The sequence below is a fragment of the Mirounga angustirostris genome, unplaced genomic scaffold (assembly GCF_029215605.1).
Source record: "Mirounga angustirostris isolate CCGP_5_RB_7025 unplaced genomic scaffold, mMirAng1.0.hap1 SCAF_13, whole genome shotgun sequence".
Taxonomy (NCBI): Eukaryota; Metazoa; Chordata; class Mammalia; order Carnivora; family Phocidae; genus Mirounga; species Mirounga angustirostris.
This window is the reverse complement of record NW_026991721.1, coordinates 95,886,618-95,912,641: the sequence shown is the minus strand read 5'-3', so window position 1 is coordinate 95,912,641 and position 26,024 is coordinate 95,886,618. Positions and strand designations below refer to the sequence as shown.

The window sequence follows — 26,024 nt, the reverse complement described above, 5'->3', positions numbered from 1 at the left end:
AGTGGAACGGTGGTCTACTCTGCCTCTGGCCCCCAAATATACCCTGTTCATTTTAAATTTAAAAATATTTTTTTAAATTTTTATTCTAAGTAGGCTCCACGCCCAGTGCGGGGCTTGAACCCATGACCCCCCTGTTCATTGTAAACTCCACTAGCTCGCTGCTGTCTGGGTTCTCCTGCCAAGTTCTCCCCTCCCCTCCCTGGCAGGCTTACAAACCCAGATGGGGAAAATGGACACTAGGTGGTGCCGTGATCCTGCCACCCCATCCCTTCGACACGGAAGAGCAGGAGAGGGAAGATGGGCTCCTTCTGAGTGCAGAAACTGCCAGAGGGGAGCATGCTGCGCCGCAAGGGGGCCACAGGCTTCAGGAAGTTGGGCTCTGGGCAGAGAAGCAGACTGACACCATCGTGGCTCCTGCGGCCGGCGGCTGGGTCCCTGCCAGAGTGCACAGGGCTGGAGGTCCGCACCCTCCCTGTCCGCTCCCTGGCCCTGGGATTAACCAAGGCAGCACCCAGATAGGTGGAGGAGAACAGGTGCGGTGGGGGGCTCCCAAGCCCCGAGAGCAGAAAGGGAGTGGCCTGAGCTTAGCACCAGGGTCAGGAGAGAGCGCGTGCTGAGGCACACACCAAGGCCCCCAGGCCCACCCATCCTGGCATGCTGGAGCTCCTGGGAGGTGGCAGAGCACGTACTATGGTCACAAACAGCTACGACTTTGGCCGCTCAGGGCACATCTGCAGGAACTCCCAGCAGAGAGCTCCAGTAGCAGCACCCAGGGCCTGAGCAGATACCAAAGCGGCACCCATTTGTCATTGACCTTCACACTTCCCGGCTTTCTCTCCCTGGGGTGCGGAAGGCAGGCTGAGTCCTCGGTCCTCGGGGCTCCTGGCAATTCGGGGGGCAAGGAGAGGCCTGCAGATGATGAGTAGGCATGGGCACCTGAGCAATTCACTGAAAACCAAGGTCATGGCTCCATTGTACTCCAGCTTGGAAGGACGAGTGGGTTGTGGCAGGTATGGGAGGGAAGGAGGGAGGCCAGGGAAGGAGCTGTGTCTCTGAGGCTGGCTTTATTATTAACATGAGGCAGCCTGGGGTTGGGAGGAGGCCATGAAAACCCAGGGGTCACCTGGAGCCTGGTGCTTCCTTCAGCCCGAGGGCCTGGCAGTGCTGGGGACAAAGGTCTGCAGCTCAGGGAAGGCTTCCCAAGGCCCCACTGCAAAGGCAGTACGGCTGACTCTGAAAAGACAAAGACAGGGTCTGGGTTGCAATGGGGGCAGGAGTAGGGATTTTTCTTTTATTCCTTATTCATCTCACCTTTCTCTTTGCCCCCGCCCTTGGCCACACACGCCACACCAGACACTTGGCCATCAATCAAAAAGCCAGGGTGGGTGGCAGACCACCTGGCTGGAGGCTGGAAGACCCTGAAATCCTTCCCGGCTCCGTCCCAAGCTCTCCCTGATTTCTCCAGAGCCATCCCTGGCTCCCCCCTCACCTGTCCCTCCCCAACTCACCTGTCATTACAGATCATCATCATTGACTTGCCTGGGGTGGGGGAGGGGAAAAAGAGAGGAAGAAGTCAGAGGGGGATGTGGTGAGTCTCAGGGTCCCTGAAGTCGGGGACCCCTCCTCACAGGCTTCGGAGACCAAAATCCTTGGCCTACGCCTCCTTTCCCCCCAGTGTCCCCACCCCACTCAGGGACCCTAAGCAGGCACTCACCCGTGCTTCTTTTTGCCCCCACAGCGGAGTCTTTTGCCTTGAAGGGAGAAAGGAGATGAGTTTCCATCAACCTCTTGCTTCCAGGGAGAGCCTCTCTGCCCTGAAGGATGCAGCCCTGGAGCCTTTACTCCCTCCCGCCCACCAGAGCCACAGTGGACCATTTCTGTCTTTATATGGAGCTGGGCCATAAGCATTCAGTCAGTCGGTACATCCGTCAGTCAGTCAACAAACATTTACCGCAGCGGCTCCGTGGTAGACCGTGAGCTTGCTGAGAGCAGTGGCCAAGCAGGGGCCATGGTGGTGCCCCCGGCACAGGGCCGAGCACATAGTAGCTGCTCAATATGCTCCTGGGGGAGGAGGACCATAAGTCCAGAGCCAAGATCTCTGCTCAGGCCTGTCTGCCCCCTGTACCTGTGTGCTGGACCACGACCCAGTACTGCCCACAAGACCCTTCCAGCTGAGCTGGGGAGAGCAGCCATGTCTGCAGACAGAAGCCCTCAGATGGAATGGCACCAACCATGGACGGGTTAGAATCCCAGGACGCAGAGGTGTTTGTGTTTCTGTGTATTTTTCTTCTGGTTGCACCAAACCAAGTCAATGAGCATTTACTAAACCCTGCTGTGTGCCTACTGGGGCTAGGGGATATACAAGGACCCGTCTCTCCTCCAGAACACTCTAGGCCTGCCCCTGAGTACTCCCTTGGCTGTCATGCTAGCCCTAACTTTATGAGATCAGTAGGATCATCCCTATTTAACAGATGAGCAAACTGAGGCCCAGGGAGTTAGGGATCCACACACAGTAAACTGGTGATGGGGTCGAATGCCTCTGGCTCCCAGCCACACTTGCTTTCCAGCAGTCGGTGGGATGGGGTGGGAGGTGGACACCCCTGGGTTCAGCTGAGTTCAGCTCTGCTTCTGATTGGCTGTGGCCCCCCGGGCAAGTTGTTGCACCTGTCACGGTGGGTAGCTTTTCCTCTGTAGAATGTGACCATAGGGGCCATCCCTCAGTGTTGCCGAGAGGATTAAATGGACTGAGATGTAGCTCATGCCAAGCAAGGAAAGTGCCCAGATCTGGCCAAGGGAGGTATCCAGTGGAGGTTGGTTCCCTCCCCTGGCTTGAACCCCGTGTGCTGGAGTGTCCCTCGCAGGCTGGGCACAGCTAGCTCTCCCCTCTCAGCAGCTCCTCCCAGGGCCACCAGAGGGCGCACTGGAGGAAAAGGGCACGTCCTCTGTGTGGCCCAAGGACCAAGCAGGGAGGCGTCCCAAGAAGCCTGTGTCCATCAGGGTATCTGTCAGTTCCCACATCCTGCATAGGGGAATGGAGGGGAGGGAGAAACTCACTTCCCTTCTGGGATCTGAGAAGAGGGTGAGAGGGCTTTCCCCGACCCCCGCCTGGGGAACCCGTGCTCAGTGGCTCTGAGAAGAGATAGGGCCCCATGAAGCGGCCCCTTCCGAAAGCCCCACTTACTGAGGATGATAATGAGCCCCACGACGAAGGCCAGGGCAGCAAAGATGAGCCCCCCCTTGCGGACAGTCTCATAGTCTGAGGAAGGAGAGGGCAAGGAGGTGGGATGGGTCATCCCAGGCACCCTTCCCACATCCCACCCCAGCAGCAGCCCCAGGCTACCAGGGGAAGGTGGTGGCCATAACCAGGGGATGCCAGGAACCGGGGGTCTGTGTGTGGTGGCAGGCTGAGGAGGGGGGCCCACCAGGCTTACCGTAGTAGAATGGGTCCACATCGTCCGTGGGGCTGCCGCCTGAGGAGAGAGCCAGAGGCAGGGTGAGCCAGCCACAGAAACAGTGGACCTCCCATCCTTCCCTTCCCGGCAGCCCCAAGGGTCCAAGTGGGCAAGAGGAGGCTGGTGGGCCTGCTAAGGCCACTGCCAGTGGGGGCATCTGTCCTGGGCCACCTCGGAGACAATCAGCTTGGGACCAAACACCAAGCATCCAAGCAGGGTGCCGTGCTGCCTGTGGGGGCCTCCGGCAACTCTGGGAGGGTTGGCTCTTTCCTCTCCTCTCTTTCTACAACCGTAAGCAAGGCCATGGGAGACATTTCCCATTGGACCCATGGAGCCTCCCTCCATGTGACTAATCAACGGCAAGATGCGTCGCAAATACTTGTGGAATGAATGAACTGAAGAGGCCCTTCACTTCCACTGCACAGAAGGAGAAAACTGAACCTGTTGAAGGTCCCCCATGAAAGTTGGGGGCAGAACTGGGTCTTGGACTCAGGTTTCTAGATCCTTCTCTCTTATGTTTCCATCCTCAAGGGGAAGCAAATTCTTTTAAGAATCGTTAATATATAGTGTTTACCACCCGCTAGGCGAAGGCTAACAAAACGTTAGCTCATTTTACCGTCACAGGCATCCCGTGAAGCATTAATATGATTCCAATACAATCCCTAGAAGCTGGAGGCACAGAGAGGTTAAGTAACGCCCCCACAGTTACACAGCATAAAGGGGAAGAGCTGGGACTTAAACCCAGGCAATAGGTTGCTAAGAATCTAGGCGCCTTACCCCTTTGCTACATTGCCCCTCAGATGGTCAGAAGGCACGAGACATTTCAAGGCCACGTATGGTCCAGTCCCCTGTGTCCTACAGTGTTAGCCCACCCAACGTGTTGCTACTCAGCGCCAGAGGTCATAGCTCTGCCCTCCAGCCCTGGAAACTGAGCACACTTGCCTTTGGGCAGCCCGAGGGCACCTGGCCAGAGTTTTGCGGCCATGGTGGGGGGTGGCCCCTCTTTCCTACCCTCTATCGGGTCCCTTCTCGGCACTAAGGAGGCAGTGCCTGAGGTAGAAGGGATGCACAAGTCGGCACCTCCCAGGCTGTGCTGAACTGTGCCCTGGGTGGTGGGGGGCCTGGGGGCCTGGGGACACCACAGGGTGTCCCCTGTGCAGCCTCCCTGGCCAGAGGGAGCCAGTGCCTGGGCCTCTAGGGGAGGGCTATGGGGACCCAGGAGCCTGTCCCCATGTGGGAGCCCATCAGCGTTGTCTCTGGATTCAGTTCTTGTGCAGGGTGACATGGGGAGTTAGCCCCAGAGCCATGACTAGGTTGGCGGCTCCCCTCACCACACCAGGGAGCCGCCTCCTCCTTCGTCCCTTGTCTTGAGCCATTCACTGAACCCACGCCCACCCAAAGCCCTCGTCTTTTCTAGGTCTGGCTCAAAGCCCACCACAGTCAACAGAGGTCCCTGTTGGCCTCCAGGCCCGAGTCACCCCCATCACGGGATCCTTTTGGCGGTGTCCCTCCACACTTGGGGGGCTCTGGCCCCAAAGCCAGCCTGATCCCCCTCCACCTCCCGCTCTGAGCTTAGATAGTCCAAAAAATACATTGAACCAGGACAGGTGCCTGCCGGAGAGTCAAGATAGGAGCTCATCCCCGCCCCCATCCCCCAGCTCCTACCTGGCACCCCAGGTTCTGCCATTCAAGCTCTATTCCTTCAGACTTAAGGCAGGACCCTCTTGTTCAAAGCAATTTTTTTAAATCCTCTTAGGAGGCTGGCAAGGTTGGGGGAGGGGTGCTGGGGTCCCTGGAAGGCAGGGGTGCCAGGGGTCCAGCTCATCCCCTCAAAGGTGGTCCAAGGAGAGGCCACCTCCTGCTTCACACACGTACACACACACTCACCATCGTCCAGGGACAGTGCTGCCATTCCCCTAGCTGATCGGGCTGGTCCCGGCTGCCCTCCCCTGCCTCTGCTCGGGGGAGAGCACCTGGCTGCGGGTGGCCAGGGGAGAGGTGGGGGCATTAAACATTAACAGTGCCAGGTAATGTTTACCCTGGTCACGAGAGAAGCCCTCGTGTGAGCGGAGGGGCTCCCTCGGAGGCAGGAGGAAGTGTGGGCGCACGCAGGGGCAGGGACGAGCTGGCTGAGTTTCCAAACCCTCCCGAAAGGAAATTTCCAGAGAAGGGTTGGGGACGGGTAGGCCACAGTGTTCTTCCACCGGCTGGAGAAGCTGTGGCTGGGGCTGGGGCACGGGGGAAGTGGGACTTTCAAAATATATTCAGTGTCTACCAGCGCTTGAGGGGCCACGTCGGGGGCCCCACAGACGCCACCCCACCCCAGCAGCCGCCCACCTCCCCGACCACTGCGGAGACCACGGAGACCACAGCTCAGCTGCTACTTCCGACCCAGCATCCGGGGCTTCCCTGCGGACGTCCCCAGGCACCTGCCCCCCTCCCACCACAAGGCCCACACCGAGCCCATCGTGCGCGTTCCTGCCTCCAGGCCTGAGCTGCCCCGTTCCTGTTGTTTCCTTCACCCTTCGGGGCTGCATCCAGCAGCTCACACCTCCATCAGAAAGGTTCCAGTCACCCCTAACTAATCTCTTTCCCTGTTGCCTCTGGCATTTTCCTTCTGCAGTCTAGCTGCTCCCATGCCAGTTTCCCGGGTTGCGCTGTCAGCTCCTTCAGGAAGGGGCCAAGCCTACCACCTGGAGAAGGGCTTGCTTTTCTGACTCACAAAGCACTTGCCTAACTAGTATCCCCTTGTGCCTTGTGTTATTTCCCATTTTACAGATGAGGCATCCGAGGCACAGAGAGGGTAGGGCCCTGGCCCCAGGTCACACAGCCGGTGAGGGTTAAGGTGGAGGATGGACAGGCAGGCCTTAGGCTTTAGGAGTCAGGTGCTTTCCCACACCTCCGAGGCTGCCTCCCCACTCTGCGGCGGCCTCTTTCACCCCAGAGACCCCAGGGCTGGGTACTCCATGAGTGCTCATATTCCTGGCTGAGCTCTAGTCCATTGAACTGGCCTCCAGAAGAGGCTAATGTTCAATGGTAGCCAAGGGCCCAAAGCCAGCAGTCAGTGTCCACCAAGGATGGACTGCTCCTTCCAAAGGGAATGAATCCCTCTGTTAATCCCCCTGGAGTGGTTGCAGGGGATCAAGGTTTGAGTTCATTTCCTGGCTCCTCCATTTGCTAAGTAAATGGCCTCTGTCGAGTCACTGAACCTCTCTGCGCCTCAGTCTTCTCGTCTGTAAAATGGGACTACTCCCTGCCTCAGGGAGTTGTTGTGCAGAGAAAGGAGATAATGCATGTGAAGAGCAGGGCATACGACCTGGGACACAGCAAGTGTCACTATAGTTACCGTCATATTTGTGTCAACTGGAAAATAAAGGGCATTCATGTTTTGTTGAACATTAACTGCTGGACGCAGGAAAGCCAACCCCCCTCCAGCGAAAATCAGCATGGGGGTGAGATGGAGAGAGAATGTCATGGCCATGGCCCTGCAGCCCAGGAGCTGTGACATCCATTCTACTCTCTGCTTTCAGAGCCGAGCAATGAATATTCATGAGAATATTATAGCACAGCTAATGCTTAGTAGGGGCTGACCATGTGTCAGGCTCTTTATTTATTTTTAAGATTTATTTATTTTGAGAGAAAGCAAGCGAGCGAGTGTGTGTGAGCCAGGGGCTGAGGGAGAGGGAGAGAGAATCCCAAGCAGACTCCCTGTGAGTGCAGAGCCCATGCAGGGCTCGATCCCACCACCCTGAGATCACGACCTGAGCCGAAACCAAGAGTCAGACGCTTAACCAACTGTGCCATCCAGGTGTCCCTTGTCAGGTTCTTTATATGCACTGTCCCACTGAATCCGGGCTTGCTCCATTCTACAGATGAAGAAGCTGAGGCTGATCATTTGCTCCCTGCAACAAGACCGCTGGAGGTGGCCAGGGCAGGGCCATGAGCCCCACTGGGCAGAACAAGAAGACTGAGGGCAAGGAGCTTGAGGGATTGGCCTGCAACATCCAGTTAGTGACAAAACCAGGCCTAGAAAGCCAGACCCGCAAGGCTGTGCTCCCAAAGCTACTGTCGCTCTCTACACGAGACACCAGTGCCCCTTACCACACATTGTCTCGGTATCTTAGTGCGTTTTGTCTATCTCTGTAAGCTATTGCGGATTCTATCTGCCATAGTGGATATAAAAATGGGTGGAAAGGATAGATAGAGAGAGAGAGAGAGAGAGGGAAGGAGGGAGGGAGAGAGGGAGGGAGGGAGAGATGGTGGCAGAAATATGAAAAACAAGTTGTTATCTGAATTTTAAACTCTATGTGCAAGACCCTGTTCTGAGCACGTAACAAAAATTAAGCATGTGATCATCACAACAACCCTGAGGTAAGGAAGCCATCATCAGGATGCCCATTTTAGAGATGAGGACACTGAGGAGAGAAGTTAAACAACTTGCCGGCGGTCAGGCAGCGAGGGAGTGGGGAAAACAAGATTTGAACCCAGCAGCCCGGCTTTGGAATTCCTGCAGATGGACCGGTGGCTAGACAGGCAGACAAGGAGGCTGTTGGACAAGCTGTCTTCCTAGCTCCTGCAGCTCAGAGATGCTCAGGGCAGAGATCCCCACACATCCAGGATTCCACCTTGAGATGCCCTTGTTGAGAAATCCTGCCTGTCCTCGCTTCGGCTTTCCCTGCACTTCTGGGGAGCAGGTGGCTGCACCTCAAAGTGAGGAGGTGGACACCCGTGTCCGAGTCTGAGCAGACGGGGGGCGTAGGGCTCAGGGGACTCACCCAGGTACCACCTGTCCATGGCAGGAGCGGCCGGGGAGTCCTCAGTGGACGAGAGTGGTGAAGCATGGGTTGCCAAGGGCCTGGCTGGAAAGTGCGGCCCTCCCTCCTCCACACCTCCTCCCCCTCCCCCCGGGGGGGGGGGCAGGAAGAGACAGAGTCAGGGAGGAGAGCTGGCAAGGGAGCCCTCACCTTGTGCCAGGCATCCCCATCAGAGGGTCTCTGACTTCTACCCGAGGAAGGGGGAAGCTGGGAGCCACAGCAAAGCAAGCCCCAGCCGCTGCCCCTCTGCCCCCACAGGAGAGACACCACAGCCCGCGCCCCCCAGGAAGCCTGGGGCGCCTGCAAAGGCCACCCTAGGGGTGACTGAGGGAGACCCCGAGGGTCATCTATGGGCCCCCCCAAACCTTTACTCAGCTGCACCTCCCCCGTCAAGCCCAGTAGGGCCTCCGCCCCGACATGTCCTGCCCTCGGGTCTCATTCTGCAGCCGGCGTCCCCTGAGATGGCACAGAATGCCAGCAGACCCCTCGGTAGCTGCCCTGGGGGGGCGGGGGCGCTTTTCAGGGCCAGGCCTGAGGCCGCAGCTGCAGGTAGTAAGGCCCACATGGGAAGCAGCTGGGGGCCAGGAGGGGCTGCTGGTGTGGAGCCACTCCATGGCAGCCAACCCGTAGCAGCCTAACGCGGCCTCTGAGGGCTGCTGGTTGGTGCCAGAGGGGGACGGCCCGAAGACAGCCCTTCGGGTTCCAGGGAGGTGCGGCCCCCTGCCTTGGCTCAGCCAAGTCTCAGTTCCCGGGGCCACCGGGGCCTCTGAGGGCCTGGAGCAAGGTCGCAACAAGCAGGCTGGGTGTGGCTCACTCCGGAGCACGGGATCTCCCTCGGTGACTTGGGGGCCACCCTACTCGGCCGCCCCAGAATGCACACTGAAAAGCAGGGTTTGGGAGGTGCTGGTTCTGGCCCCCGGCTCTGACCCCCTGCTCCAGTCAGACAACGACTTGCCTCTCCATCCCTCCTTAGCAGAATCTCCTGCCCTGAGGGGATGACTAATGACACCCCCAGAGAGCCACCTCCCGGCTGGAAGACGTTCTGGAAATGAAGAAGGGCAGGCCTGGAGGGGCGTGATCTGGAGGGGCTGAGGTCTGTCCCGAGGGCCCTGCCCCGTGGCCGAGCTGCTCCCACGACCCGGCCTTGTCACATGATCCCAAGTGGAAACCTGCACGTTCAGACAGCTCAGGACTGTCGAGCGGAAATTCTCCAAGCCGGGCACTTGGAAAGATTCAGAAATCTCAGCGCTGGATGACACTTCAGAAGTTACCTGGTCCAAACATATCAGTGGTTCAGAAACGTGACGATCTCAGCCAGAACCCCCTTCACAGCCTCCCGCAAACACACACACCGACACACACATTCTGTGTTCCCTACCAGCTCCTAAAGCTGCAAAGGAAGGCATCTTGATCCCAAATGGAGACCCTGTGTCCTGGACTGGCTAACTGGAAAGGGCGTCCAAAGTCATCCTACCCGTCCCCATCATTTATAAAGGGTTCACTCTCCTGCTCCAACCCTTTGAAGCCTCAGAGAATAAACCAAAGTCCTTTTTGTGTCCTATAGGACACTTCTTAATCTGGCCCCAGTGACATCTTTGACCTTGTCTCCAACTTCCCTGTCCCTTCTCTCTGCTCCAGCCATACTGGTTTCCTTGATGCTCTTCTAACCCTCCAGGCATGCTCCTGCCTCAGGACCTTTGCACTGGCTCTTCCCTCTTCCTGAACACTCTTCCTCCAGAGAACTTCCTGGCTAACCTTGCTCACACCTCATTTCACTGATTGACTCAGAAGACCCCTCCTGGCACTCCAATCTAAAATGTTCACACCCACTCTCTGAAACGTCTCAAATCCCTTTCTTAGTTTGTTTTGTTTTGTTTTCTCCAGGAAAGCAAGGATTTTTGTTGTGTTCATTTGCAGATTCCCAGGGCCTAGAACAGGACCTGGCACATGGTGCACCCCCAGTTTTGTTAAACAAATGAATGCATCCCAGAGTTGAAGTCATTTCTCTAGTGGCTCAGGGAGGCCCAGGACTTGCCTAACGCAGCCTCTTCCCCTGAGATCCCCACCCTCTAATAGGTAACAGGAACTAGGTTGCCCCCACGGAGAAAGAGTGGGTGGTCGGCCACCCCCATGTCTTGCCAGCGGCTACCCCAGAGTCCTTCCATCCCCACCCTCTACTCCCCCCGGCGCTTCACCCAGAGACCTGCAGCAACTTCCACGCAAGCATTTATTTCTCCTTTCAGGGGAAGCCTGGGGCTAAGAGTCAAGAAGGTCTACTCTCTCTTGCTCATACCCAAGTCCTCCCTCAGACTTCTTCTTGTCCACCTCCAGCTGAGATCATCAGCCTGGCTGTCACTGGGGCCAAAGGAGCCCCTGGCTCAGAGATACCCTGCTCTTCAGCAGGGAGGCCCCGGCTCCTTCGGCCTGCGGCCCAGGAAGCCCGGGGAGCCACCCAGGAGAGCCACTCCTCCCATGTGTCCCTCCATGCGGGGGCCACCCTGTGGCACAGACTCGCCACACTTAAGCTCCTTTGCATCCCAACACTTCGCTGTGGATTCTGTGATGCTGGGAAAGGTCACCTGTCCTTCCATCTGTAAAATGGGATGAAACACCTACCTTTCGTGGTTCTTGTAGAAATTGAGATGATGTGGGTAAAAGGCCTGGCCAAAGAAGGTCCTAATCAAGGTTGACTTCATTATCCTCACCTGAGATGGGTTTCTAGGAGGCAAGGACCCTCACTGTAATCCCTTCCCTGGGCTAAGTCCCTTGCCAAGGTGACCTCTAAGGCATGTTCCCAGAGCACCTCCCGCTCTCTGACCCTCAGCACAATCTCTGCCGGCCCACCATCCAACCCTCACCCCCAACTTTCCTCTCCTTCCCCACACCTACGCAGCACCGCTGGTCGCTCCTGGGGTCTGGTTGCCCCTCTTCTTTTAGTCTTTCTCAGGATATGGGGCCAAATGGGGTGGGAGTGCTACTCTGCTGTCCCAGAAAGGCCATAGGGCAGGCAAAGACCCACCCCAGGCCGCCCTCCCTCTGTCTGAGTGGTCCAGGCTAGAGCCAAAGAGGACCATCCAGCCGTACACTGCTTTCCTCCCAAGACCCACAGATCAAGGAGACCTTTGGGAGGTATGGAGAGGGAGCCCCAAGTCCCGGTCCCTCTTCCAGCACTGTCATACCCAGTGGGACAATGTCCTTGGTTGCCATGCCTCAGTCTCCCCTGTCTTCCCCAAGCAGCATCTTCAGTCTCGGGGCAATAGTCTGGGTGGTCACTTTGGGGTTGCTGGGGTAGGGAGGCGGCATGCGGGAACATCAGCTGAGCACTGTCTGCCTGGTGCTCAAAAGCTAGCCACAGGCAAAGGCCCTCACCAGCAGCCTTCCCAAGAGGGGTTGCTCCCACTCCCCCATGTCTGGGGCTGCACGTCAGAGCGCACAGCCTTGAGCTCCAGGGCCCCCGCAATCCTGCTGGTGTTGGCTTGCAGCTGGGAAGAAGCCAGAAGCCCCTAGAAAGCCCTGATTCCTGGCTGGGGTCGATCTGCAGCTGCATGGCCTGCGTGGCCGCTCAGCCTCAGCAGGGAAGGTGGCAGCTCCCAGGCCCCATCTGTGCTGCCCAGAGGTCCTGAACCCCAAAGAGGGTTGGCTCCTGCCTCCTGCAGTCGCCGCCGATGCCAGGGTCACTGGGGTCTTATAAGGCGAGGCCAGGGGAGGTGGGTCCTGGAGGGTCCATTCCTTAAGTGTTAGCTTCAAGATGACGGAGCCGTGGGGCACACAGGTCCTGGGAGCTGCCAAAGGGCAATGTACTAGGAGAGTCAAGGTCACCAAGGCTTTCTGCTCCCTGAGCTGGCAGGGGATGGGGACGTCCTCTTCTGTTTCTCCAGCAGCTGACAAGGGCGAACCTGTTTGACCCACCTCTCCCACAGCGAATACCCTGGAGAGAAATACATTCTTGACTTTTCTCGGAACTCACGTCAGAGCTTGAACTGGAATAGAGGCTATTCTCTCCAGCTGCGGTCCTTCACCTCCTAGTACCCACTTCCCCCTGCCCCTCATCTCTGAAAAGCAGCTCCAGGCCCCACCACCTCCAGGAGCAAGCCCACCCTCTCTGCTCCTGCTTTTCCTCGGTGACCTTCTGGATTACACTGGTGTGGCCCAGATGGCTCACACCTGGCTTTATAATGACATCTTTGTCATTTATTTCACAGATGGCCAAGTCTGGCCAATCTCAAGAACTCAGCTCAGGGTGTCTGTTAAATATATGTGTCTTCTCAAAGTCCGGTGCCTAGAAATCCTCACTGGTAACAATTCCATTCATTTCATGGTTCTCGAGAGTTCCAAAGAGTTTTTGCTTCCTTGAGCTGCTTCGTTCCTTCCAGTGACTCAGCGAAGCTGGTGTTGTGATACGTAACTTCCAGAGGAGGAAACTGTTCTGATATGTAGGTGAGGCAGAACTCGAACCCAGGTCTGACAGACAGGAGGCCCCCCCCCCCATCAAAGAAAGGATGCATAAGGAAATGAAAGGTAATGTAAACATTAATAACATAATATCTGCCTGGAGAAGTCTCAGTGCTTTTATGTCCACTGTATCACTTTGACCTTGTGAGGGAACAGGAAAGGACCCATTGCACAGGTAAGGAAACTGAGGCTTACGTGGCTTTCCTAGGGTTACACTGGCGCCCAGCTCACCCTATGGCTAGGAAGGACTACATTTTGCAAAGAAAGTGACAGAGATGCTGGGGTGTGCCTGAGCTCGCACAGCTAGAGAGGAGAGGGGGAGACCAGGGAATGTCCTGAGCCTCCTTCTCCTCCACCGGCCTGCCTCCGCGCCTGGCTCTGGGGCAGGAGCCCACTCCTCCGGATGGTGCAGCGGGCCCTCCCCATACCAGCCCCTACCGGCCCAAGTCTTCCATGACATCCGATCCAGCCTCACCTGCCCTGCCATCGCTGTCTTGGCAGGCGCCCCAGTATTGTGCAGGCAGGCACAGGGCTGCGGCCGGCTCCATAAAATCAGCAGCCGTTGGCTTGAGCTGGCTGATTCTGCCCCCCTGGAGTTTAGCTGTGACAGTAATGAATCACACTAATGGTGAGAGGTGGCATTCTTCCTCTTTGTGGCCTGGAGACAGGTATTTCCAAAACTCCTCCCCCGGCTCAGGCAAACACACCTGATCTCTCTCTCTCTGGACCCAGATGCGGCAGAGCAGCCAAGGACAAGGTGAGGTGAACCAGATAGAGCTGGACAGCCCTCCCAGCCTGGCTTTGCCCGGCCACCCCTGCCAGCCCACGATCACTGGGAGGCCAGAGCCCTCCTCCCCAGAGGAAGGAGAGAAAGAGCCCGGTGACCTTGGCGTGTGCCTCAGCCTGGCATCCCCCTCACCCACCCACCCCTCCCTGCTGCTTGCGCTCCACCTCTGACTCTCTTCCAAGAACAATTTGGCAAGTTCCAATCCACGACCTGCAAAAAACCCAGAGTGGTGGAGAGGGCCACAGCCTGGGGGCCCAGAAGGCAGATTGACCTATTTTTATGTGGTGTTAAGTAAACATGCAAATAGACTTGAAAATCTCTGGAGTGGAATTCATGGGGAGGGGCCAGTATTTGGGAGGCAAAATGCGCAGGACACCTGGGATCACTGTCTGAGGCCAGGGGACTCAGCATTCCCTTCTGGGAAGTGGCGCGACATGCCAACTTCCCTGTATAACCAGGTTACAGTTCCTATATCCAACCAAATTACAGATTGCAGTCACCTGCCAGGGCGGGGGGCTGAGTGGACAGACATTGTTCTGCCCAGCATGGAGTGCTGGTCCGGGAGGGAAGACACACATTAAATAGCAATCCATGCCTGGATTCTGGATTCTTCTTCCCTGGCTCTACAGCCCTAGACCAGAGAGGGAGAAAGGGCTTGCCCATTATGTGTGGGGGTGGGATGGGGTGGGGCGGGAGGGGTTGTTCCTCAATTTGAGCCTGGACCTGGTAGATTAGGCCATCCTGGGTAGATTCTCTTAGTCCGTCTTGGCCAGAGGATCCCATCCCCTTGAATACCTCCAGTGATGGGGAGTTCACTCCAGTTTGGGATTATCACGGCTGTGGGAACCAAGGACTCCCCCACACAAGGCCAAATTCTGCCTCCTCCCATGTGCACTTGATGGGTCTGCAACCTTTCCTTTGCTGTGCAGAGGGAGACAGGCTTGGAGCTGGATGGGCCTGGGCTGGACCTTGGCTTTGCCCCCAGGAGTGCAAACTCATGCCAGTCCCACCGAGCGGCAGCTTCCTCATCTGTAAAACTGAGATACCTTCGGGCAGTGCTGTGAGTTCCGAATGAGTTGATCTGTGTGACGTGGTCAGCCCAGGGTTCAGCACATATTAGCTGTTTTATTTCGTTATTAATAATAATATTATTGCCATTATTTTGATCATCAGTTTCTTTGACTCTTCATTATGTGTCTTATTTCCAGGCCATAAGACCCAGAGGGTAGTCTTGCTAGTGTACGCCCTGAAGGGCCAGCCAGGTTCCAGGTGTGGTCACACCAAGCCAGGTGATCCTCTCTCTTTGTCTTCCCTCCCTTCCCTCCCCTGCAGAGGGAAACCAGGCCGTGCGGTGTGCCAGAGGGAACTTTGGAGACAGACAGCCTGAGCCCGGTTCCTAGCCCCTCTACCAGGCAGCTGTATGACCTAGACCAGCCACAAGTTTATCAGAAGTGTGACTATCCTACCTACCTCAGAAATAAGGCTGGGTTAGCAGGAGGCAAAAGAGTGGGTGCCAAGAGTCAGGCAAAGGAGGGAAAACTCATCTATATATGCTAGAGCTGGTAACATCACTCTGTTATGAACAGGATTACCATGAGAAAACTCAGAATCTCCCCCATTAGATTTCCTCACACTTATTGTAGAGTTTAAGGCTTTAATAACGAATGTGGGGAGGTACCCCCAATCTTTTGCGTTCCTGGGGCCTCTGAGGGTCTTCCTCTGGCCAAGCTCTGAAACTGCTACCAGCCTTGTAAATTCCCTGACCCCCGAGTGTCCCACCAACAGTGGTCAGTAGCTTACTCACAAACTTGAGGTGCGACCAGAGGTTTTTTAGCCTCCATAATCACAGAGTCGACAATATTGAGCTAGATCTCAATGAAAGCCTCCGTTTTATCAAAGACCTGGGGGAGAGAGGGCAGGACAGTTGCATAAGTAGGACGGTACCGTGCATGTCCCAGGGGTGGCCGGGAGGTAGCTGGAGCCCTCAGGCCCTCGGGACCGGCACCTGCGAATTCTGCAGCTCTAAACAACTCATAGAACCTAGATAGACTCCTTGAAGGTTTGGGGGGGCAGGCCATGAAGTCACATTAGAACAAGACTTAGTCCTTGCCCCCTGGGAACGGTGACTCACGATAAAAACGCACAAGACGCACAGAGATGGGGGCGCACACCAGTGACCTCCCAGGGGATCAGCTTGCAGCCGGGCTCATTTGGCCAACAGTCCTTTCCCAAAGACTGAACCGGAATGTCTTTGGGAGGACACTGTCGGTGACCCCTGGCCCCTACGAGCCATCTCGTGTCACAACAGCGGATTCACAAATGGATATTATCTACCTGGCCTCCAGAGTTTGGAGCCGAGGTATGGATCCTCAAATGTGAAAATAAAGGCAGGACCCTGTGTGACTGGAGCACAGAAAGGAAAGGACTCATTCTACCTGAAGTCCAGGAAGGCTTCACAGAGGAGGGGGTATTTGGGTTTGGAGAGAGATGAAAGGGTAAGTAAGGGCTCTGATCACAACCCAAGTGACCCACCCACACCCTCTTTGCCAAGTCCCCGGGTAGCAGCCCCAGAATTGACCAAAGGGAGAGGTTAGAACCTTTGGTTCTCGGCCAGCAGGCCCTCAGTGGAGCCACCGGGACCCTCTGCTTCTGTGCAGGCCGTGCATAAGGTACAGGTCCTGCCATGGGGCAGCGGCTGGACCCACTGACCCAGGAGCAGGGGGAGGCGGGAGGAGGAAGGGGTGCGGGGAAGGGGAGAAGCTGCTGGCCCACACACACCCCCTGACTGCTTCTTCAGCGGGCACCTCCTCCCTCTGACCAAGGACAGAGTCCCTGGGGCCCTACAAGTACCAAAGGCCCTACAAATACTCCAGCTCCTTGACACAAAGGAAAGCACTCCAGAGCCACTAGGAAACAAACGGTATTTTATTCCTTTTTGTTGTTGAGAGGATAGGTCACAACACGGAGAACAGCAGTGCCGGTCACAGCGGTGCGGTTTGGCTAGTTTCCACAAGAACACGATGGATGGGACAGGCGGGGTCTGGCTGGACCTTCGACCTCTCGCTGCTCCCTCGGCAGCAGGGCTGTGCGTACCTGCCAGGTCTCTAACCTGCAGCCGGCAGCTGCACCTGCCTCTCTAACCAGGGATGGGCGGAGCACAGGGGCGGAGCCATCCGCTGCCCGGCCAGTGGTGGTGGGGGGAGCGCAGAGAAGCAAAGGTCCCCTGCTCTCCTGGCTGCCCCTCCCCACAGTGCTGGCCCCCACAGAATGGGTCCCTTCAGCCCTCACCTCCCAGAGACCTCATTCAGGGACAGGCGTCTGAGTCCAGAAGGGCTGGGCTGTAGCTGGGAGTCTCCGAAGCAGGGAAGACGGGGGGGTGGAGGGAGAGGAGCAGGGTTCCAGAGCCCATGGGGTTATTGCTGAGAAGATATGCAAGGGGCACATTCCCCAAGGGGCAGGGTAGAAGCCCCGAGCCCGGGATCCCAGGCTGCGCTGCCATGGTGCAGGGCAGATGAGGACTCCGTGCCAGAAGCCCCAAGAGGAAATGACCATGGACAGGGCAGAGCCTGCCTGGAGGCAAAGCTGGGCTCACCAGGTCCTTGCTGTGAACCCCCCATTGCCAAGAGACCCCAGAACAGACTCGGGTCGGGGCTAGAATACAGAAGCCAGGCTCTTGTGAAGGAAGTGAAGAGAGGCCATGGAGAATGATCACAAAGGTCATATAAACCTTCCCAAGTCCCAAGACAACGGGAGGCCCCCACCCATGCCCCCTACCCCTACCTACACCCACCCCTCACTCAAGAGAAGGGACTGGTCTCTCAAGGGAAAAAGCAGACTCCCGGGATTGGGAGATGATGGGGGGCCCAGGGGAGAAGGGAGGGGCCGATTGCACCATGGCTCAGCACCCGCCCAGGAAAGTGAGTCCAGGGTCACTAAAATACAACATTATCCACAAACAAGCAGCAACAGAGACCACAGTCATCAAACACATACAGAGACACGTCACAGGAGGTGGACGAGACCGCAGGCTGCGGGCAGGGGAGGCGGGTGTTAGTTGCATCATTAAGTTGTGGACCGTGTTCTGGGGACAGGGAAGGAGCAGGGGACGCACACGTTCTTGGCTTCTCCTGGGGAAAGATCTGCTGCCGAAGTGGCCAGTGTTCGTAAGCATCAACATTTGCATCTAAAGGTTCGAGCAGCTCCCTTCAGGTTCTGGAGGCTAAAGGGGGAGAGAATTTAAATTAAAACACAACCTGGGTTCCTTCCAGGACTCTCTACCGGCTGCCCCCCTGCCTTTAGCGCAGCCCCTGTGCCCCCTGAAACCCGCAGGATGAGACCCACTCCAAGCACCACATTCCTGGGGACACGAGGAAGACGAGCCTGAGATGCAGGGAAAGGAGGTGGGGGCAGAGGAGGGGGGGGCCCTCGGGGAGTGCTTCTCTCAGCGGGGCTGGAACCTGGGAGACGTGGAAAGAAAAGTGTTAAACCCAGGGTTTCTATGTCAGGACACCCCCAGTAGTGACTCAGTCCCGAGATCTAAGAGAACAAGGTTTCTGAGGAAGTCCTAGTTTAAAAAAAAAAAAGACACAACAACTGCTAGCTTATGCCTCCCTCCCTCGAGCCCCCCCCCCCACCATCCCCAAGATGGGACCTGCCAGCCACCACAAAGGGACAGAACACCACGCCACCAGCCTGGACGCCCGCCTCCTAGATTGGCACCTACGGCCACCTCGTGCGTAGGCGATCACTGACCTTTCCGAGCCCCATCGAAGATGGACATAATGAGCCCTGTTCTGCCCGCCCATGGGGTTGTCATGATGACACAAAAGCGCTTAGGAAAAAATTCACGTGCTATGCAAGTACACAGTGTAATTGCGCTCACGGGAAAAGCTGGTGTACCAGGCATTTCGGTACCAGAAATCTCTGCACTGACAATGTAGGATAAAGTCATAGACCTGCCTATTATGCCTTAGGTGAGGCAGATGTGAGCGGACAGGAGACTGACCTCCGCACCCCCCGGGCCCCCATATACTCCAGGGAGGTCACAGAGTGACATGAGCAGACACTGAGGGGTGTGGTGGAAATGGCCCGAAGCTAAAGGGCCTGACTTCAAGTTCCACCTGTCACTTGCTATCTGGCTGTTCTCGGTGACCTCAGTTTCTTTATCTACAAAATGGGGCTCAACCCCACCTGTCCCACATCTTCCGGCAGGCTCCAGCGAGTCTGTGCGTGGCAGCATTTTGGAAAATTAAGGCATTTGACGGTTATGACTCTCCCGTGTCCCTACAACGAACAATGGAAGCAAATGCTAAACACAATGTGCGTACAGGCTGTGCATGGAGGATGCCGGAGTGGGGGCGGGGGGGCAGCAATACACTGTTCTCCCTAGTTTTGTGTAGACTTTGAAAGTTTCATTATAAGATGTTAAATTTTGGGCGCCTGGGTGGCTCAGTTCGGCTCAGGTCATGATCCTGGAGTCCCTGGATCGAGTCCCGCATCGGGCTCCCTGCTCGGCAGGGAATCTGCTTCTCCCTCTGACCCTCCCCCCTCTCATGTGCTCTCTCTCTCATTCTCTCTCTCAAATAAATAAATAAAAAAAATCTTTAAAAAAAAAAAAGATGTTGAATTTTTTTTGGAGTGGCCCTAAGATACTTTCTGAATCATCACTAAAAGCCATTCTCTTTATGCTACTTGGAGAGTGGGAGCATTTCGCCAACCGTAATTCACCCCCAAGTCCTGCCCACACGGCAGCTAAGATGACACCCCGTGAACTTGACCACTGGCTTGTGCAGAGGCCCTAGTTCCCAACCGTTTACTGCACATGCGCAGTACTCCGCTGTGTCGGTCCGTCTGTCTCACTGCCCTCAGAGCGCGGCTCATAACAGAAGCGGGGCCCGCTGCACTTCTCTGAGGCAGGAACAGCGAGGGGGCCAGGGGAAGACACAGGCAGACAGAATCTCACCTTCCCACCTGAGGGCTACACTTCAGTTCTCTGCTTTCTGGGGCTCCGTTGCTAGAAAAAAAAAAAAGAAGAACAGATTGTAGTGAACAGACCCCTCGCCCCGGCGGGCGGCCCCCGTGGAAGCTGTGCCCATGCCTGACGCTGGAGGGTCCGAACCCTACAGCGAAGACGCGACGTGGCAGGATTTGGGGTCAGACAGACCCAGGGGCAAATCCCTGCCCCGCTACCTGCTGGTTATAGGAATTTAGCACATTCCTTAACTTTCCTGGGTCCCTCCGTTATAAAATGCAGTAGCGATGTCTACACCACCAGGCTGTGTGCACGTGAAGTGGGGTCTATAAAGCGCTTGGGATGGTGTCCCAGACAAAGCAGATGCCTTATACACAGTGGCTGTCACGAGTCGTAGCCTGTTTGGTGGAGGCGAGGGAGCACAGACATGGGAGCACATCTGGTGAGCTCTGGCGAGGCCGTGGTGTCAGACAACCATCCCTCCCTGAGCTATATGAGGACCCTCCCCAATTACTTCTATTCCACCCGGGCTGGTGGTCATGACAGTTACCATTTGCAGTGATGAGGTTCTCCACCTGGGCCTCCTCATCCCCTGGAGCCCTGCAAGAGTCACAGCCCTCCCGTTAGTGGCCTGCACGGCGAACCCACTCTCCTCGCCGCGCACGGCTGTCTGGGTCCATCCCCTCCGAGTCACTGGAGGGCTGGCGCACTCTCCACCAAGAGGCAGCAGGAGAAGTTGGGACTAAAGGGTGCAAGTGTCAGGGGAACTCACAGGTACCCTTCAGTGTTGGCCCTCGAGACAGCTAAGTGCTGGGAAGGAGTGGCTTAGGGCGCCTGGGGGCTTGGGGTGCGTCCCGCCAGACTTCGGACTTCTGAGGTCCAGTGCTACCCCTGGTTTTTGTAGTGGACTAATGGGGTATGCCCTTTATGGGTGGGGGGTGAATGACCGGGAGCCCAAGCTTCTACTCAGCCAAAGAGCCCCATGAACAGGTGACAAGCAGAGACAGTGTCCCAGGTCCTGAAGAGAGGAGGACCTCCCGAGAAGCTCTGAGGCCCTCTGCTTCCCTTCTCCCAAGCCCAACTGTCTCAAGGGCCTCCAGACAAGAGTCCAGCACCTTCTGGCCTACCCCCCTTCCCAGTGTACATCAGAAGAAAGGAGGGGCTAACCCTCGACATTTTGACCTCTCCTTTGTCCCAGAATATATGCCTGGCAATCTTCAAAACATCTACTCCCAACATGGCCTCTTTCTGGGATTAGAATCCAAAAGAACACTCATTTGGGCTCACACACCAGGGGGCCTTCCCTGTCCCCTCCTAATGTCACCTCAGATGTCCACAGACACAGCATCCTTACCGGGGCTTCTGATTGAAACTGCATTTGCATCTGCGACCTGAAAGGCAAAGAAACCACCCAAGGTCATGCTCCCGGCTGGAGCTCAAGGTCATGCTCCCGGCTTGACCACAGCAGGGCCACCATGTGGACTACATAAAAAGCACAGCTACATGCAGCAATCCTCTGTCGGAGTAGGGTTCTTCTGAGGCCAAGGTTCAACATTCAGCGGCTTTGATGACACCCTACCACAGTCTGTTTGATCAGACAAGTGCACGGGGCTCCGTGCAGCCCAGGCTCATGTGGGAAAGACAAACACAGGGCAGCTCCCTGGGAGCACTTTGAGGACATCCCCTATCTCCTGTGACTCTCCCCCACGTATGCCTCCCGGACACAGCACCGGGAGAGCTACTCTGCCTCTTCTTATTACCCGCTGGTTTTCATCAAGCATTTATTTTGTTCATTCTTGACTGTTTAACTGAGTATTTACTATGTGTCCCGCGCTGTATTAGGTCCTAGAGATAACAGGGAGAATGGACAGTCTCCTCCCCTCTCCCAGGGAGAGCATGGCAGGGCTCTGACACCGTTCTCCACCTGCTTAGCAGCTTACAGAGTGGACAGGGAACAGTGTCCAGAACTTACTCAGGATAAGGAGAATCCCCACCGAGAAGAGAACCACGGCAAACACCAATCCCCCAATCCTCAGCGTCTGGTAGTCTGCCAAAGGAGCAAGGGGGAGAGATGGAAGGGAAAGAAGACGGGGAGGGGTGTGCCTCACCCTCCGCCTCCCCGGGGGGCCAGGGCTGCACCCCCCTCCCCACCCAGAGTTCCCATCACTGCTCACCATAATGAAAAGGGTCCTTTTCTTTCTCCTGCTCAGCTGCTGAAAAAAACAAACAAGTGTGGGTAAGAGAAAGACAGCGACACCTGTGGTTCCAGAACCTCCCCCAAGCCTCACAAACCTCACTTCCCACAAAGGGACGCCTGCGGAGGAGGGCCCATTAAGCAGAGATGCCTGGGGAAGTACGGAGGGCGAGGGCCCGCCTGAGAGCGGGGGGGGGGGTACTGTCAGAGCCCCAGTGAGATTCTGCCTCCACAGCGCATCGGCACCCTTTGTATTCTCACATCACCCCCCACGGCAGGGTCTGCCACCCTCTTGTTACACATGGGGAAGCAGAGAAAGAAGGAAGGACATGTGACTTGTACCAGGCCAGAATTCAGAGTAGGCCTGGCTCCCAGGTTCCGGCCAAAAGTCTACAGGGACGTGGAGGGCTTGAGGGCTGAAAGCAGAGCCTGTCGGGCCCTGTGGGAAGAGGTGGGCAGCCTGGCGTAGGGTCTGGGGACACCTGCTGCCTTCTAGCACCTTCTCTGCTGACTAAAGTGGGGGCAGGGAAGTCGCTGATCAGCCATGTCGAATCTGAGAGCCCCCCAGCCCTACGGTCCCAAAGGGCCAGGACCTGGAGGGGTACTTACCACTGGCCAGGACGGTGGGAGCCAGCAGGCTGCACAGGAAGATCAGCACCACCTCCATGGTGTCTGGGGATGGAGGAGGAAAAGTCATTCTCTGCATGGGAGACTCCCCACTCCAACCCTCAGCCTGAGCAGGGGGGCTGAGTTGGGCTCCCAGCCCTATACTGAGTACTCTCCGCACGGTGAGAGTTCAAGCGAGACAGCAGAAGCTGCTACCATTTACTGACTCTTACAGAGGGCTCCGCGGGCAATCATTCAGTGACTACAAGGGAATCCATGCCATCTGCACGCACGATGACTGACCCATTCTGCAGGTGAAGAACCTGAGCCTGAAGAGGATAAATGACACCCATGATGGTGAGCAATGGAGGCCAGGTCCTCACCCAGCTCAGGAAGCCCTCCACCACACTGCCTCTCCCATGCGGGAGCCAGAAGACCCCAAGGGCTTTGGTAATGACCCCAGCTGCACCCCTGTCTCCAGGCCATCCTGCCGTGGCCACCCCCAGTTCACTTAAGATGTCTGGCACTTCCTGGCCCGGGTCCCCACAGCCAACACCCACCGGCAGAAGTTGTTCTTCCATGAGATTAAATGGGGCAGGTAAGCGAATGCCTCCCCAGCCCAGCCAGCCACGTGGGGCGGGAGTCCTGCTGATTACTGGTCTCCATACGGGAACCCCTGAAATGCTGACAGCTCTCCTTCAGTTACCCCTGACACCCTCACCTCTAACGTGCCCGAGCCAACACCTCCCACAGGATTAGTTCATAATTCTCCAGAAAGGCGGTTTGCTCAAACCAAGGCTGGTTCTCGGAACCTCAGCGCCCTCACCTCTCACCTTCCCTGAACTTCTGCTCGTGAGCTCATCAAGCCCCTGTCTCTGCGGCCAGGGACCCCAGGATGGGCCATCTGGATGGAGGCAGAAGGTGGCCAGATGGTCCCTTCCCGGGATAGATTTTAGTGGGGTTACACACACCTCACGCCTGGGCTTAAGGAAGTGTGGTGAAGAGCCAGCAAGGAAAAGCAGGGGAAAACCCCAAGCCAGGAAAGCACGAGGCTGTCCGCCCTTTATCCAGGGGGTGACACGGGCAGTGGCCTGACCCCTGGACTGGTATCGGGTGGCCAGACCATGCTTGCTCTGAGGGATCGCCCCTATGACGTTCCCGGCCCCAGGCGAGCAGCCCCAGGTGCACTGCACCTCTCGGCCACCAGAGGTCAGCTGCATCCAGAGTCCCCCTGAGGCACAGCCGTGGACTTGGAGGCGGCCACTCGGGAAGTGAGTATCAATCAAAAGGCAGTGCTTTGCTTCTAATGCCATCTCATCTAATATTTGTAATTCTTTTCAAGTTTACAGACTTTATATGTATAAAAATATATGTAGCACACACATATAACGGAGCAGAGTAATAAGATGAACACCCATAACGTAAGAACAAGACCTTTACAAACACCTGCTGCATTTCCTCCAACAGTACGCCTGTACTTTCCTCCAGCCCATCCCCCTGCCTCATTCCCACAGGTGAACAGGATCCTGAACAACAGATATCCATACATTTGTCATCACTCCCTTGTTCTTCTTCAAAGACTTTTTTTTTTTTTAAGATTTATGTATTTATTTGAGAGAGAGAAAGCACAGGAGTGGGGAGGCAGGCAGAGGGAGAGAGAGAGAGAGAGAGAATCTCCAGCAGACTCCCCACGCAGGGCTCGATCCTGGGACCCTGAGATCATGATCTGAGCCAAAACCAAGAGCCGGATGCTTAACCGACTGAGCCACCCAGGCGCCCCAAAGACATTTTTTAAAAATTAACACATAATTCACATACCATAAAACTCATTTAAAAGTGTACACTTCAGTGCTTTTTAGTATATGCACAAAACTGTGCAACCACCATCACTAATTCGAGAACACATTCATCACCCCAAAAAGAAACCCCGTCCCCGTCAGCAGTCACTCCCATTCTGCCCTCCCCAGCCCCTCCCAGGCTCTGACAACCTCTGATCTACTTTCTGTCTCTGTGGATTTGCCTGTTCTTACTTTATGTAAAAGAATTGTACCATTGTACAATATGTGGCTTTTGGTATCTGGCTTCTTTCACTGAGCATCACGTTTTCCAAGGTTCATCAATGTCAGATGTCAGAACTTCATCCCTTTTTATGGCTGAGTAATAATCCATCGCATGGGCATCCCTCCTGCTCTTCTCCTTAGAAATCTATTTATCATGCACATAATAATAAGATGGTGTTTAGTGGAGTTTTGAGCTTTGTAATTATGACATTATGTTGTTTACAGTCTCCCGGGACTGGCTTTTTTGGTTCATATGATGTTTCTAAGATTCACCCATTATGACATGTGACCATAGTTTATGCATTTCTGAAGTTGTGTAGCATCCCATTATGCAGGTTAATTATCCTGTCCATGCTCCTGTCAGCCGATATCTTTTTTGTTTTTCCCATTTTGTGTGATTGTAAATAATGCAGCTGTGCACATTTTTCTGCATGCTGCCCAGGGCAAACATGCAAGACACTCTTTTTCAAATTCTTTGCCATCATTTTCATATGAAATGCTTTTTTACATTGGAACCCATTGCAAATATATATTCACATATGCCAGGAACAACATTGCAAAACAGTTAACCTTAAAATGAATGATGACCTCTGACATTTTCTAGTTTCCTTTTATTTTTTTAAAAGATTTATTTATTTATTTGAGAGAGAGAGAGAGAGCACAAGTGGGGAGGAGAGGGAGAAGAAGGCTCCCTGCTGAGCCACCCAGGTGCCCCTATAGTTTCCCTTTTTAAAATAAAAGGGCTAGGCCCATGAAGGGGTCACTCTGCAGTAGGAAAATGTATGTTCTAGAGACAGGCCAAGGAGGGAGGTCACTGGGCTGTACGGTATGCAAATCGTCCACCTTACAGAATACTTGCAAACTGTTTTCCAAAGTGGTCATGCCCGTTTCCACATCCCACCAGCTGCACGACTATCCCTATTACTCTGCATCCATAACAATGCTTGATATTGCCAGACTACATAATTTCCGCCAATATAGAGGTGCAAAATGTGGTCTTAATTTGATCACTGAGTAATGGAGCTGGGCTTCTGTTTATTTGCCATTCCTCTTTCTTCATCAGTGATGTGTCTTTCATGTCTTTGGCTCATTTTCTTCAAGTGGGTTGACATGATTAGTATTATCCACTTATTATTCTGGATATAAAATCTTTGTCATTAAGTACTGCCAATGTCCCTTCCCAATTAGTGGCTTGTCTTTTCATCTTTTGTTGCTGTCTTTCCATGACCAGAATGTCTTAATGCTAATGTAATTGAATGCGATGATTTTTTGTGTGTGTCCCGTGGAAGATATTCTTTGTCTGCCTGAGTCAGAAAAGAATTTTCTTCTGGACATTTTACAGCTTTGTCTCTTACACTGAAATCTTTATTCCACCCAGAACTGGTGTTCATGTAAGGCATGAGGTAGGGATCTAATTTTTACTAGCTGTCCTGGCACTCTGTTGGCAACCCATCCTCCCTTTCCTCCGGATGTGTCCTGCCACTTCCGTCGTATACCTGGTTTCTACTCAGGTGTGTGTCTGTTTCTGCGATTCCTCTTTTGATCTATTGGTCCATTTGTCTGCTCCTTCATCAGAATCCGTGTCTCAACTGGTACAGCCTGATAGCAATCTGCCCATGTGGTAGAAGAAATTCCCCTCTTCATTTTCCTCTTACTTCTCTTCCTCTTCCCCTCTTCCTTCAGGAATA

General features: G+C 55.3%; 2 protein-coding genes across 4 annotated transcripts in view; both read right to left on the bottom strand.

Annotated features, from left to right (window-relative positions):
- Positions 1-1,005: 1,005 nt before the first annotated feature.
- Positions 1,006-8,338, bottom strand: FXYD2 (FXYD domain containing ion transport regulator 2). 2 transcript variants are annotated; one of them, XM_045894943.1, is made up of 6 exons: positions 8,228-8,338; positions 3,432-3,470; positions 3,182-3,256; positions 1,715-1,751; positions 1,509-1,539; positions 1,006-1,233 (listed from the first exon to the last, which is right to left on the bottom strand). In XM_045894943.1, the coding sequence occupies exons 1-5, from the start codon at positions 8,244-8,246 to the stop codon at positions 1,515-1,517; spliced, it is 195 nt and encodes a 64-aa protein (XP_045750899.1). In that variant the 5' UTR covers positions 8,247-8,338; the 3' UTR covers positions 1,006-1,233; positions 1,509-1,514. The 2 variants fall into 2 exon arrangements, with proteins under 2 accessions (XP_045750899.1, XP_045750898.1); XM_045894942.1 differs by lacking the exon at positions 8,228-8,338 and adding an exon at positions 5,340-5,405.
- An 8,071-nt stretch (positions 8,339-16,409) lies between these two features.
- FXYD6 (FXYD domain containing ion transport regulator 6) overlaps positions 16,410-26,024 on the bottom strand; it is a 30,376-nt gene continuing 20,761 nt past the window's right edge. Inside the window, exons 2-8 of one of the 2 annotated variants that reach the window (XM_045894941.3) lie at positions 22,280-22,342; positions 21,651-21,686; positions 21,449-21,523; positions 20,831-20,867; positions 20,027-20,076; positions 19,468-19,518; positions 16,410-17,724 (exon numbers count right to left, since the gene is read on the bottom strand). In XM_045894941.3, the coding sequence (XP_045750897.2) occupies positions 19,490-19,518; positions 20,027-20,076; positions 20,831-20,867; positions 21,449-21,523; positions 21,651-21,686; positions 22,280-22,337 (285 nt within the window). In that variant the 5' untranslated portion in view covers positions 22,338-22,342 and the 3' untranslated portion in view covers positions 16,410-17,724; positions 19,468-19,489. Of the gene's footprint in view, positions 17,725-19,467; positions 19,519-20,026; positions 20,077-20,830; positions 20,868-21,448; positions 21,524-21,650; positions 21,690-22,279; positions 22,343-26,024 lie in introns of both variants that reach the window. The other variant, XM_045894940.3, reaches the window with a different exon arrangement.